Here is a 13,913-nt window from a genome sequence, read left to right as displayed (position 1 = left end):
CCACCACCCTTGGTGTGCTTAAAACCTGCTGGCCGTTTCCTGCTTTGAAACCCCCAGTTGCTACGGGCGATAACACTATATATATATATATATATATATATATATATATATATATATATAAATTTTTTTATATATATAAATTTTTTTTTTTGTTTGGAAGCAAAGAACTTGGTTGGATGATCTAGTCCTTTGGCGAAAGTGAGGTCTCGCCTGCTTACCAGGCGGATCCTCGGGTTGGGCATTGTGTTTGGGTAGGCGCCTATGTAATTAGCTAACTCTTTCCGAACTTGAAAATTTGAGGTTATTTAAAAATATGCAAATTTCTTAGCTAATATATATGTTTTATAAAAATTTGAACAGCCAAAAAATTTTTATTTAGGGCTTTAGTGAAAGATGTGTGCCATTAGAATGATTTTTTTAGGGGCACGGTTACTTTTAATACAAGCTCGCCAGTGACGAGCTGTCCGGGATGCCCGGTTCAGAGCGAGAGATCATTTCAGTTGACAACTGCAGGGATAATACACCAGCGTATTCTCGCCGGCCGAAAATTGGTTACTAGGTGTTTGGCGTCCGATGGATAGCGATAATGCACGCGCGAACAAGCTTTCAATTTGGCTTCAAGAATCAGGCTCTTTCTGTCTACATGCATAGACTCCAAGAACTGATGTGTGTTGTTTGGGTTAGTTTCCCGATGGTGATAACAGTGGATAATGACTGTGTAATGTGTATAGAAGCAGCCACTTGTAAAGTACATTGCAAGCACTTGCAATGTCCAGGACAATTGGGAGATGGGATGCACCACTGTCACCCTATAACAGGAAGCGCCTGAACAATGGTTGCATTATTTACAAAGCAAATTTCAGTGTCATGGGTGGTTTTGCTGCCTTCTCGAAATGCTCCAGAAATGCTGGAGGTAGAAATAAAACAGCTTTATTCATAAATATTTGGGGGACAAACTCAGGGGCAGAAAGGCTCTAACAGGTAGGGTCACTTTACAAATTATTGCAAACAGGCAGGTTAGTTTTAATGTAGAAGAGACATTGCTTATGCGTAATATGTTGCTTTATAAGCAAATAAAATAATAACAATATTATTACACTGGGGAACACATTTTTTATTGAGTTGGATCTTACACTTGTTTTTTTACTAATTTTTGGGTGGTAACGAAGTTTTTACGATACATGGTACCCTCCATTTTTGTCAAAAACATACAAATTTTACATATAATGAAAAAATAATGAAACAACTTGAATATACTGTTTATTTAAATTTCTTTTGTTCATACAAAGGATTTATTATTACTCTGACAGTAAAACATTTGAAAATTATAATTTTCAGGTAAGCGAATTATATATAGTAATTATATCGGGTAAGCGGTTAAGGTAAAAATGTACGCATATAGCTTTTTCTGGAGTGTTCAGTGTTAGGACAGTCCTGCTGGATGCTCCAACAATAGTCAGCCATCATATGTACATCTCATCTACCCTGATACCGTCCTTGCATGACCTTCAAATCTTGGTGGATTCATTCAACTTGCTCATGCTCGCTTTGCTTCACAAAGAGAAACTGAATTGCCAATTGGGACTGACCCAAATATATTGCCATTGTGAAGAAGGACACACTTTAAGCTTCGCTTTGAGCTATTGATGAATAGTCACCATTCACAGGCCAGAATGGTTTAGAGGTAGCACTCTTGCCTTTGCAGCACTAGGTCACAGGTTCGAATCTTGGCCAGGACACTATCTGCATGGAGTTTGCAGCTTCTCCCTGTGTCTGTATGGGTTCTCTCCAGGTACTCTGGTTTCCTCCCACATCCCAAAAACATGCAGTAAGGTTAATTGGCTTCCCCTCAAAATTGACCTTAGACTACATTAATGACATATGACTATGAGAGGGACATTAGATTGTGAGCTCCTTTGAGGGACAGTTGGTGACACGACTATTGACTTTGTACAGCACTGAGCTATATAAATACTGTGTAATATTAAATTCAGTTGAGGTATAGATTGGAATTGCCAATTCCTCCATTAAACCAACTGCCACATATATAAAATGAATCAGCGTTGTTTAGGCACTTACGACAAGCAACAGCAGAACCAGACATGTGAAAGAAAAAAAATGTGTGTGTAAGTAGAAAAATAAATTTTGCTTACTCACTACGTAGAGCAGCGCACAACCTCTGATCACAGTCTTGCTTGTAAATGATTAGCCTATACAAATCCATACTACAATAATAACAATAATATAAGTGGTAGAGAGAAAACCTGACTTGGTAGAAGAAAACTAACTGCACTTTCAGAATCAGCATACCTATTTTAGTGTAAATAGGCTTAAAAATTGAAGTCAACAAAAATTGTGTTCAAAATTGTTCCCCAGTGTTAATATTGATCAAAATTACCATGTCTAGTATGTCTAGAACTGAATTTAGGGGTATATTTGGATTCATTAACAAAGTGTTTGTTTTTTTGTTCTGTGAGAGCACGTGCAAAAGTTTACAGTAGATGTATTGGTGTATTAGTGGGTGTCATTTTCAACTCTTCCACTAGGTGGTGCTGTGTTCATGTTTATTTACAAGCAATGAAGTGAAAATGATTGTAAACTAGCTGATTACCCAGCGTTGCTTGGGTATTTCTTTATTGCAATCTTGTATTATAAAGTCTCATGGTTGAAAAGTGTTGATGCGTTAACGAGTAATGGTGATATATATATATATATATATATATATATATATATAAAACACATACATACATTCATACATCCAAATATAGCTCCGACATTTAGCACAGCGCTGTACAAAGATCAAATTGTTGAGCAAATTGTTTTTAAATATACCCCTTAGTGTAAAATCTAGGGTCTACTATAGAAAACTGTTATCTTGCACACCTTGCTAGGTTAGAAACGACTACTGAAATAATTTCTTCTGTAAATATGATTAAAAAATGTAGAATTTTCTCTAAGTTCAGCATTTATTAGTCAATTTACATATTATTGCATTTTTTATTTTGAATATGCTTATTTTGAATAGTGACCCAAAGTTTACCTGTAAATTAAGAAAGGTGATTTTACCACTTTCCCCAACTGCCAGAACGTCAATCCATTCAGAAATCTTTTTCTACAGTCTGAAGGGAAATCAACCCACCTGCTCAGTCCTATAACGTTCTCATTGCTTCTCCTGATGTCTGTGTCACTGCTGTATCCTGTAATGATGTGGAAGTTAGTATAAAAAAACCCGTGAGAGCTGCGGCAGACCATGGAGGTCAACATTTCAGAAAGAGTGGGGTATAAATATGGGGAAGTGTGCGGTGAGAAACATAGGATTTACCTCTCTTTGCAGGTGTGTTTTAAATATATTTTTCTAGGATGGGGACACTTTTTTACATTGCAGTTTACAATGCTTATTAGGACTACAGAACACTTCCTCCTCTCCTAATCTCAATAACATAGGGGGAAATGTTCTTTATTTTGCAGAAGTTAACTACCTTAGACTACTAAACTAAAGTCTACCTAAGATCAGTGTCATTTCAAATAGTTATTTATAGGTTTATTGTATTCAGTTTTAATTTAAATTAACAATTTTAGAAATATGTTTGATGTATTACCTCCAATGTAGCGATCCATTTATAAATTGGCTGGAAGTAATAATGAAAGGAAATCATGGTTCCTAAATCAGACCTTTTTATATTTTTTATGCATAACATTTATGAATTTACCCCTTTAGATGTTAAAGAAAAATTTGGTTTTGGACAGAATGGGCATTTGGAAAAATTAATGATTTACAGCTGTCCTAATATCATTGGGCCTATTTTAACAAAGTTCTTCAAGATTGAAGATGTGTCACTGTCTCTGTCATTTACAGCCCATTCACCCTCACTTTCACAATAGGAAAAAAGCTGCTGTTTGTGGAGCAGAGAGATCAATACAGCAGTCATCATGTACCGGCAGCTGTTGGAATAGAAAGCACCAATCTCTTACAGTTCTCACAAGTATCAGTTTAAATGACCAAACATAGATTCCTGCACTCATCATAAGAAACAAAGTACACAACTGTATCTTCAGTCACCGCCCACCCACACTTCATGAACCGGATGGTACAGGGATTCCGGGCTCCATTAAATTGCGGTGATAAAGCATTTGCTGAAGTTCAAATTCTGCTTTTTTTTAGTAACCACCTTGTTACCAATCAGATGTTCTCCTATAGAATGTGTAAAATGGTGATTTGCAGAAGTTGGTTCTGACAGATGAAATAACAATAAAATAAAATTCAAACAGGCAGGGTATTTATTATAGAAGGGACAGGCAATGTATCTTCTGCAATGAAACAAACTTACCTGCCTGTTCACAATTTTCTCTGTGCAGCTCAGTACGATCCTGGCATAGCTGGCTGCCAGGGATGACTGAACTGTCATGCACATGCCAAAGACCCCAAACCTGGAAGAAGAGTGGGGAAGATGCCAACACTACTGCGAAGAAGTGAATATAAATAAAAAACTGAGAACAGGAAGGTAATTTTCTTTATCCCTTCTGCAATAAAGAACCTGCTTGCAATTTTTCTTTTCTTTTAGTTTTGCTTTAGATGCACTTGCAGCAGCACTAGTTCATAGCAAAAAAAAAAAAAAATGATGATCACAATCTAGCAGGGATGTAATTGGCTCCAACCACTTTAATTTTAGATAACTGACCCCACTGCTGGTATTTGCACATCACCGTCTACTGTGCACTGCAGGGAAACTGAAGAATAACATTGTTTGAATTTCAGTCAGTAGTAAAAAAAAAAAAAAAAAAAAAAAAACGCACACACTGATATGATATTCAGTTCGAAAGGGATTGAAAGCTGCAAACATGATCATGCAAAGTATGTTCCAACAGACGGAGGATCCCAATTGGATTTGCTCTTTCTTTTGCATATTGTGGCCTATGTACTTTACATTAATATTTCCCAACTGACTGCTTCACTTCTGATCCAGGACCAAAAATAGTTTACGATCAGTCTGCTCATGAATTCATTCCAGTTTACTTTGAATTCAAGACATTTTATCCAATCAGCACAGATGTGAAAGTTGGCCAGTATGTACCAGGACTCAAAAATTATTTCTGAACAAACAAAACATTTGTGCACCTTTTTTCTTCTGGCAATCGCAGGAATCAACTTTTAAACCAACATTTTAAAGCACATTATATTGCCATGTTTGTTCATTTCCTATTCATTGAGGAAGGCCTAGATACCTGGAAATAAGCGAGAGAAAGTATTCATCTCATAGCCAAGCACAAATAGAAGACAACCAACATTAAATATTGATCTGTATTTGGTCCAATATATAATTTACAATTTTTGATTATAAAATGATTAAAAGAAAAAAAAATAAAGTGACATTTCCTGGCAAGAAGGCACTAAAGAACGACCTTGATTATTACAAAATATCTGGAGTGCTTTGGCTAGCTCAGAATAGGATGTACCATTCTATAGGTATAATATATGAAATGCTGTTTGCTTCCAGTAAAAGTCTCAAAACTATACAGCGTGTAGATGCTCAGCATCAGTATATACAGAATAAAACTCAAATGCTGTATAAATACGTATAAGGCAGCATAGGCTTGTTTGTGTCCACTTAGAAAACTAAGACAATCTGTAGTGTGTAAAACTAAAATACAAAAATAGTTTGAAAATTTTAGTTGTAGCCCAAGGTGGCCATCAGTATTCACTATTTTTTCATTATTTGCAGCACATCATCCAAGATGGATGGCCCCAAATCCACCTGTAGAGAAAGAAGGGAACCGGCATGAGCAAGAAATCTTCCTTCCCTTTCCTCTGCTGTAAATCCTCCACAAGGAGCCAGCTCTGTAACCGGGCTCTTGGTCTTCTCTTCAAGATGAAGTCTTGGTGGCTTTGGTGGAGGAGCTTGGAGAAGGGAAAGTGCTTGTGGCTCATCTATAGCAGGAAGTGAGATGGCATTCTTCAAAATAGGTGATGGCACATCGGAATGGGACAGTGGAGGAGTTGCATCAGGTGAAGAGGAGGTGGAGGATCCAGGATGTGACTGAGGAAGAAGATGGAATTTACCTTGCAGGAAAGAAACATCCCCGAAAACATCTCCTTCCCCACTACCAATATGTATTGTGTGTCTGAAGTCTCCAAGAGGGGGACTGATCATGTCTGGAGAAAGCACATCTCTGAGTTTTCCTTTACGGCTTCCTCTTTTCAGGTAGATGGGAGCTTTTGTAGACATCTTTGTAGTCTCTCTTTTTCCTTGGGTGGGCTTGCTTTGTTCACATTATATCAGTCACTTCTGTGGTACATGGATGAAATTATGAACAATTTTTAGAATACAAAACATATTGACAGTAAAAATAGACACATACAAGTATACAACAAATATATGGACTTATAGAACAAACCAATGCTAGTCAAACACTACTTGTAGAGATACAAGAGATTCTAAATTCTAAAAGAATTAAAGCTTTGTGAATTAGGCCTCACTTATATCATGTATTTACTTATGACAGTTACTAAAAGGGTAAAAAATGAATTAGCAAATTGACAGGAGAGCACAGAAAGAAGATTCTGGGTTTTTTCCAACTTCCACTGTTGTACAACTTGTATGTGTAACAGTAATAGACCTATTGGCAGGATCGTTGCTTCAAAAAGTTAAATACATACAATAGGGAAGAACAGCTAAGAAACACAAAAAAAAAAAAATCTTTCTTAACATTAGGTCTATACTGCATCTTTCCATTATATCTTACTCAGGTACACAAGTAGCTAACTATTCTCATGAGAGCAATGTGGTTCATCATAGCCTACCTTTCATTGTGTCCCTATTTAATGTACAGTGCTGCGTAATATGTTAGCGCTATATAAATCCTGTTACATATAAATAATAATAATAATAATAATTGTGTGGCTGGTTCTTTTTGCACACCCCGCCAACCAGCCACTTTTTTATGCATCTGGTTGGAAAACGTATGGAGAGAACATAGTTATTTATTGCATTAAAACTTGATTTTTTTTTAGCCATCATAGAGGACATTTAGTTTTACTTTAAAACTAAAATTAAGTTTCCAATAACAAATCCTGTAAACCTAGAACGCCCTAGATTATAGAAGAGATGCTAACTATGAACATAAGCACTATAAACGTCTCTTTGGACACTAATCAAAGCTGCAAAGATTTCCCATTCAAAAAAACATGGAAACCACAATTGACATTTTGATGATAAACACTTGAAACACACAAGTGCAGCATTATGCTGTATGGTATTCGCTCTTTTCTGTTTTGTCCTAAAATACAATCTGCTGATTCAGGGAGAGGTTTGGTTTGAATTGCTGTCATGCAACCAACAGTCCAGAGCTGCTGCGTGTGCATGATGTGTTTGAGAGAGTAATTTAAACATTTCTGGTGTTAAAGAAACAGATAAAAACTCCCAAGATGTTAAAACTTAAAAAAAAGCTGACTTTACAGGTCATTGCATTTATTATTCAGCCCTCCCCTTTTTTAATCATGTTAATTTTTTGAATGGGAAAAGGTTGTCATTTTTCATGTTGGTATTGCTTTCTCCAAGCTAGTATACATTCCTCTGCCAATGACACCTAGGACAAGGATATGAAGCTCTGCAATTTTGCCTCTTTTATATATATATATATATATATATATATATATTTCTATTTTGAGATTTGAAGAGTTCACATGAGGTTGGTGACTGTCATTGGGTAGTGAAGTCCCTAATAACTGTTCTACCACATTCACAATAATATTGTAAAATAATACTGTAATAAACAGTCGCTTGTATCTTATAAAAAAAAACCAAGTCAGACAAGTTCTTCTGTTCCAACACTAGCAAAGCGTGTCCAGTGAATAGGTTATTCATTATGGTACTGTTAAAGGTCAAGAACACTTTAATAAATGTACACTACCCCTCTCCTAAGCTATACTGAAAACGCAGCTCTCTTAAAAACCGAAGGCCTACTCAGAACCTGTAGATGCTCAGAACATGGACCTACTACAAGTCTATGAGGGCTCACTGTGCAGGGCCAGAAAGGGTTGAAGACAACTGAAGCAGGAGGTGGAAAACAAAGCCACCATATTTTTACTGAGAAAGGTTTATAGTAAATTGTGGAACACAAGGGTGAGTCAGGCTACTTTTACACTTTAACTGTGTGTAGCAAAAAAGGAGAAAGTTGTAAGAATAAAATGATATGTTCAATGCATGAAAGCTTAACAATTAAGGGATAATAACATGTAAGGGAAGTACTTCAGCTTATATGAGAATACAAACTATTCATCCAATAGACACCTCAAAAGCACTTCATCTTTTTTAAGATATTACAGAATACAATAAGCAAGCAGTAAGCGTAATTGTGTTTCCTTCACAATGAGGTTTATAATCTACAAACTGTAAGCTCTTCTGGGTAGGGCCCTCCCCTCCTCATGTGTCACTTACTGTCTGTATCAGTCTTTCATTTGCAAACCCAATGTACAGCACTGCGTAATATGTTGGTGCTATGCAAGTCCTGTTTAATAATAAAACAAATGCACGAGAGAAGAATGTGTATGGCAGCAATGGTTTTGATGGGAGAAAAAGTAATGAGCAGTAGAGGCGTAACAGAAATGGGTGAGGAGGCAGAGAGGGCTGGAAGGAGAAGGGCAAAGAGTAGGGAAAGTGAGAGGATGGAAGCTGGATCTAGCAGTCAGAAAAGCAAGGACGGGAAAGCAGATCAGCAGAGGAAAGGTTAACACAGCCAGGAAACAGCGACAGGATGTTTTAGTCATATGGTTACTTTAAAGTTTTGAAAAATTACCTACTAAGAGCAAGCACTGCTACTGAAATTATAAAAAGCTGTGCAAAAAAGTAACTGCCCTCCCTTGGTTTTTAAATATCTATAGGAAATGTGTTTTATTTGCCCTTTACTCTGTCATTTAGGTCTCTTGCTGGCTGCGGAAGTCCAATAATCCAGAGCTGTAGAAATGCTCACACCAGCCTGTTCCTGAAGTTCCTTTTCTGATTATGTAATTGCCTGCTGACTGTTTACTGGATCTTGAAAGGACTATTGATGCTGAACTGCTAATAGAAATTGTTTAAAGGGGAGCCCCTATTCAATTTTAACTTGAAAACTCTCTTTAGTGTGTTGAGGGAACGGCAGTGTCTAAGGCTACGTACACATGTCCGATGATTCTCATCCGATTATCGCCTCAGGGCTCCTCTTGGACAAGAATCTGACATGTCTACAGCGGTCGTCCAATGGTGTTCATGGATCCGACAGAAGACGAATGACCGCAATGGAAGTGAAGGGGAGAGAATGCAGTGGGATACTACGATGCTGTATGTACATTGCTCATTCCTGCATCTTTCAGTCTTTTGTCGTTGGAAGTAATCATGAAAGATCCTTTCCACTGACAAAAATTTAACATGTATATGCAGCCTAAAATCATCTTACATTACAGACATACAGCTCTTGAAATACAGAAAAGGAATGGCTAGGCACTGCGTGCACATGTCAGAAACAGATTTGCTATTTTTCAGATGGTACCCAAGAAAAGGCACAGGGTGCAGCTTTGGCACAATTACCATTTGTATATGTTCCTTATAGGTTAGCAAATCTGTGCACAGTGCTGCACCTTTATAAAAGATATTGACAGACAAATTGTCAAGTGATGTCTTGCAGCAGAATCACTTAAATTACACTTGAGAACAATTTTAAACAAATTTTGTTGACTTAAATATTTAAGCTTATTTACACTAAAATAGGTATGCTGATTCTGAAAGTGCAGTTAGTTTTCTTCTATCACTTCAGTTTTTTTCTCTAGCTCTTATAATAATGCAATTACTGTAGCGTAGATTTAGGTTGTGCTCTGTTCTACATAGTGAATAGGCAACATTTATTTTTCTACTTACACTGGTATTTTCTTTCTTTCAGATCATGTCTTGCCAGGAGTGGAGTCAGAGACAATTTTGGGTACCTGAAGTAGGAGTCGATAAAAAAAAGTGCAAACTCCGATTCCTGATAAATTTAAATTATATTAAAAAATTACAGCAAGTTCAAATGTCCTATTTCAAAAACAATAGTCATATTTAGGTACTTCTCTGATGTAAGAATAAAGCCCAGTGCATAGTTGTATTTCTACTAGTGTGAAGTTCAGCTGAGCTATTATACAACCTGACGTTCACATTATTGTTATCTGGATTATGTACATTACAAAAAGTGTTTTCATTTTATTTCAGATATAATGTGTTTAACAAGTTTATTTGAGTGTAAACAAGTGTAATGATATAGGTGTAGGTAAGTGCTATGGCCTGATGTGTGTTCAGGTGTCCTGTCTGCACTCTCTATATATGCTCCCATCCAGGGCTGAACTTTAACATCATTTTGCACACCATCTAATACTAGGAAGTTAGTTAGGTGGCCCCCTGGCCCTGGAGCCTCCCACTGCTCTGTCTTCAGCAGAAGATTAGCAAACAAAGATAAAGGCAGCAGCTTCTGCTCAACTTCCTCTGTTTGATAAAAGAGCTTAGAAGAACTTGGAGGAACAGCTTGTGTGTACTATGATGGAAGGCTGTGTGCATGTTACTGGATAAAACTCCAGGGCTTTGTGTATGTTTGTGTGTATGGCGCAGGAATGTATGAATGTTTGTAAATAGTGCATATTGTGTGTATGTTTCTGAGTAAAGCGTAGGGCTCCGTGTTGTGTGTATAGTATATATGTTTGTGCATGTTTTTCTGTATAGGACAAATTATGTCCTAATTAAGTTTAGTGCAGGGATATAGCTTTTTTGTGTGTTTATTGCCATGGTATACGTATGTTTGCAATAGTGCAGGACTATGTGTATGTTTGTATTTAAATCAAAGAATATGCTAGTTAGTATAACATATTTTATATTTATATTTAAGTGAAAGCGGTACCCCATTCACAATGGCAAAAAGTCTGTCAACAAACATGATAAAAGTCTGCTGTTTTTGAGCACTTTACATTACCAAGTGATAGGGAACATTACGTGTGCCATTACATTCTTGAAGATGATGGTGAAAAACAATGATCCAAAAATTAGCAGTTTCAGTGGGTCTAACAAAAATGCACCTACAAGAGCATCAAATTTGAAAAGACACTTGCAGCGTTTTCATCCTAAAGTGTTAGAAGTTGTGAATGAGAAAGATATCGATTAAAATATTCCATCTACTTCTGGGATAAAAAATGTTCAGAAATCTACTGAGACCAAACAAGACTAAGATTCTTCATATCTGACAAAGTTACCAAAACAATGACACCAGAAAAATTCCAAAAACACATTATTGAAAAGGTAGTAAAGAATAGTGTACCACTATCCTTTTCATAGCCAGCCTTTCTAGGCCTAAATGGTGAAATGGCCAAAAAACTTGGTGATTCTTTGGAAAGAAAAAGTATAAGGAAACTTATAATTGAAGAGGCCAAATGAAAAAAGGAAGAACAACTAAAAGGTCTGAAGGGACATTTTGTCTTCAGAAAATGGATGCATGCACAGTCATAGTGATGCAAGTCACAGAGTCAATTATTTTAGAGAAAATGAAAGTGAAGAGAATAATGACATTTTGGATAACATTGTTGAAGAATCATCTAAGTGCACTACTATTCAACATATGCGTTGCGCTGTTCATACTCTGCAACTTGCAATAAGAGATGGATTAAAAGGTTGTCATGCAGCTACTCTAATTGGCAAATTGAAGCAAGTATTTGTTGCAGCCAAGGCCCCTAAAACAGATGCCATTTTGAAAAGGCATGCAGGAAAAGGAGCCATTTTGGATCCTTTTGAAAAGTATGATCGCTCATCGAAACTGACTGTAGAAGAAGCCATCCTTGTTTATCCTGCCACCCACCCAAGTCAGTGCTGAAAGACTATTTTCAGCTCTAAATATAATCAAGTCAGATTTAAGAGCTTTCCTGAAAGAGGATCTGGCAGAAGCAATTCTGTTTCTTAGAACACTACATTGAGTTAGTTTTGGATTGCATTTAACAGCTATTCTACTCTACAACTATATTCCAAGTTTAATATATAAACTGTTTTAGGTTTCCCAGCTTTTGTTTTTGTTCATGTATTTAAGCTTTGCTTTTGTTTTAAAACTACCAAAGAATGTGGTTCATATTTTTAAACTGGTTCCTGTTCCCGATTTTTAAACATGCTATGCTACTACTTTATAGCCACTTGATAAAAACAATAAATAAAAACCCTATTGTTTTCTTTTTTTGGTCTTTTGTTTAAACTGGCCAATACAGTAGAGCGTCAGCTTCCTAGCCAGTAGTTCTGTGGTTAAATGGCGTGTATGTTGCCTTCCTTCAATCAACGTGGAAAATACATTGGCATATTACAGGGTTTCTCATTCTATCTTCACACTTTTGCATTAAAACTTCACACTTTTGCAACCAAACAAAAAATCTAGACCCCCTAATTATTCATAAAATCAATGCATTTATTATAAAATTAAATATAACAATATTTTTACTAAAAAAGTTTTTCCCAAGAAACATTAAATAAAATATGTAATAATTAAATTATTTATTAATCCTTAATGCTTTCTTCTTTATTATTTAGGTATTTAGGCAAAAAGCTTTACATTTTTGTATAATAATTTGAGCAATCCTGCTCGCTTGATTGTTAAAAATACACGATTGATGCTTTATAATAAAGCACCTGAATTAATTAGCCTATTTCATCTTACTACTTCTTTCCTTTTAGAAAACATGTTCTCAACGGGATTAAGAAATGGAGAGTATGGTGGTAAAAATAAGAGTTGGTGTCCCTCACTTTCAACCAAGCTCTTTACCTAGCTAGTTTTATGAAAGGGGACATTATCCATAATTAGGATGGCATGCTGCACACTCCTTTCACTAAAAACATTCAAAACCTCATGAAATAAATTGAGGAATGCTTCTTGATTAAATGCTGGTGCTTGTGACTTAGAGAGTCCCATTTTTATTCCTCACACAACAAATTGAATAATTTCTGGAACGCACTCCAGCCACAACATGCACCGCCCTTTGCCCAATAGGAGATCTTCCTCTTTTGGTTCTCATTGAGATGTTAAAACCTACTTCATCAAGAAAGTAGATGTTTTTTTCATCTTCCCTAGCAATGAGATCAAGGATTGTGTTAGCATAGCTAAGCCTTTCCTGCAAAGAGTGGGAATCATTGCGCCTTGCAAAGTTCTTTTTAATGACCATTGGAATTTATCAATGCATCTTTTGTTGAAATAGATACATTAATTCCAAATTTAGCAAAAAAATTGATCCTTCATTTCCCTGAGGATTATGTTGTGATCTTCGGCCATTAACTTGCGTAACTCCTCCTTTTGGGCTTCATCCAACTTTGAATTTCTCAGACCTCCTCTTGGTAATTTTTCCACTCCCCTGGAAGATTCATAAGTCTTAATTAGTGGTTATGGTTGTACGAATATCTGGGACGCATCACTTCCATTCAGATAACTTTCTACCACTCTTTGACGTTCTGCATTACTTAATTCTCTGGCCATAAGGGTAAGTGCAACACTAAATATAAAGCTAATAAATTTGAAGATAAAAAAGATGAATAATATTGTTATCTTAAAACTTAGTATTAATCCCTGAAATAAAGATATTTCATTTTAAAATGATATAAAGTAAAAAACATAATAATTGACAAATCAATTTATTTTCATAAATTTTTAAATTTTATAAATGGTAAATTTTATTTTTTTAACACATTTTTTGATTTATGAATAAATAGGGGATCTACATTTTTTTGTGAAGTTTGGTTGCAAAAGTGAGAAATTTGAATGAAAAAGTGTGAAGATAAATTGAGAAACCCTGTAAATACAGAGGAGTCGGAGGATCTTAGTCAGGGGTACCAGAAACTGAGGAGTCGGAGTCGAAAGGATTTATCTACCGACTCCACAGCCCTGTGTCTGCTGTTTCT

General features: G+C 36.1%; 1 protein-coding gene across 3 annotated transcripts in view; it reads right to left on the bottom strand.

Moving 5' to 3' along the window:
- The window catches only part of CDC42EP2 (CDC42 effector protein 2), a 62,793-nt gene that overhangs the window by 34,728 nt on the left and 14,152 nt on the right, over positions 1 to 13,913 (bottom strand). The window contains exons 2-3 of one of the 3 annotated variants that reach the window (XM_072421414.1): positions 9,888 to 9,993; positions 1,248 to 6,284 (exon numbers count right to left, since the gene is read on the bottom strand). The exons of 1 other annotated variant lie outside the window; for it this stretch is intronic. In XM_072421414.1, the coding sequence (XP_072277515.1) occupies positions 5,700 to 6,224 (525 nt within the window). In that variant the 5' untranslated portion in view covers positions 6,225 to 6,284; positions 9,888 to 9,993 and the 3' untranslated portion in view covers positions 1,248 to 5,699. Of the gene's footprint in view, positions 1 to 1,247; positions 6,285 to 9,887; positions 9,994 to 13,913 lie in introns of those variants that run through there. One more of the 3 variants, XM_072421413.1, reaches the window with a different exon arrangement.

The sequence above is a fragment of the Pyxicephalus adspersus genome, chromosome 9 (assembly GCF_032062135.1).
Source record: "Pyxicephalus adspersus chromosome 9, UCB_Pads_2.0, whole genome shotgun sequence".
In the NCBI taxonomy this organism is placed as follows: Eukaryota; Metazoa; Chordata; class Amphibia; order Anura; family Pyxicephalidae; genus Pyxicephalus; species Pyxicephalus adspersus.
Note: the sequence above shows the minus strand (reverse complement) of the source record. Positions and strands in the feature narration are given on the sequence as shown.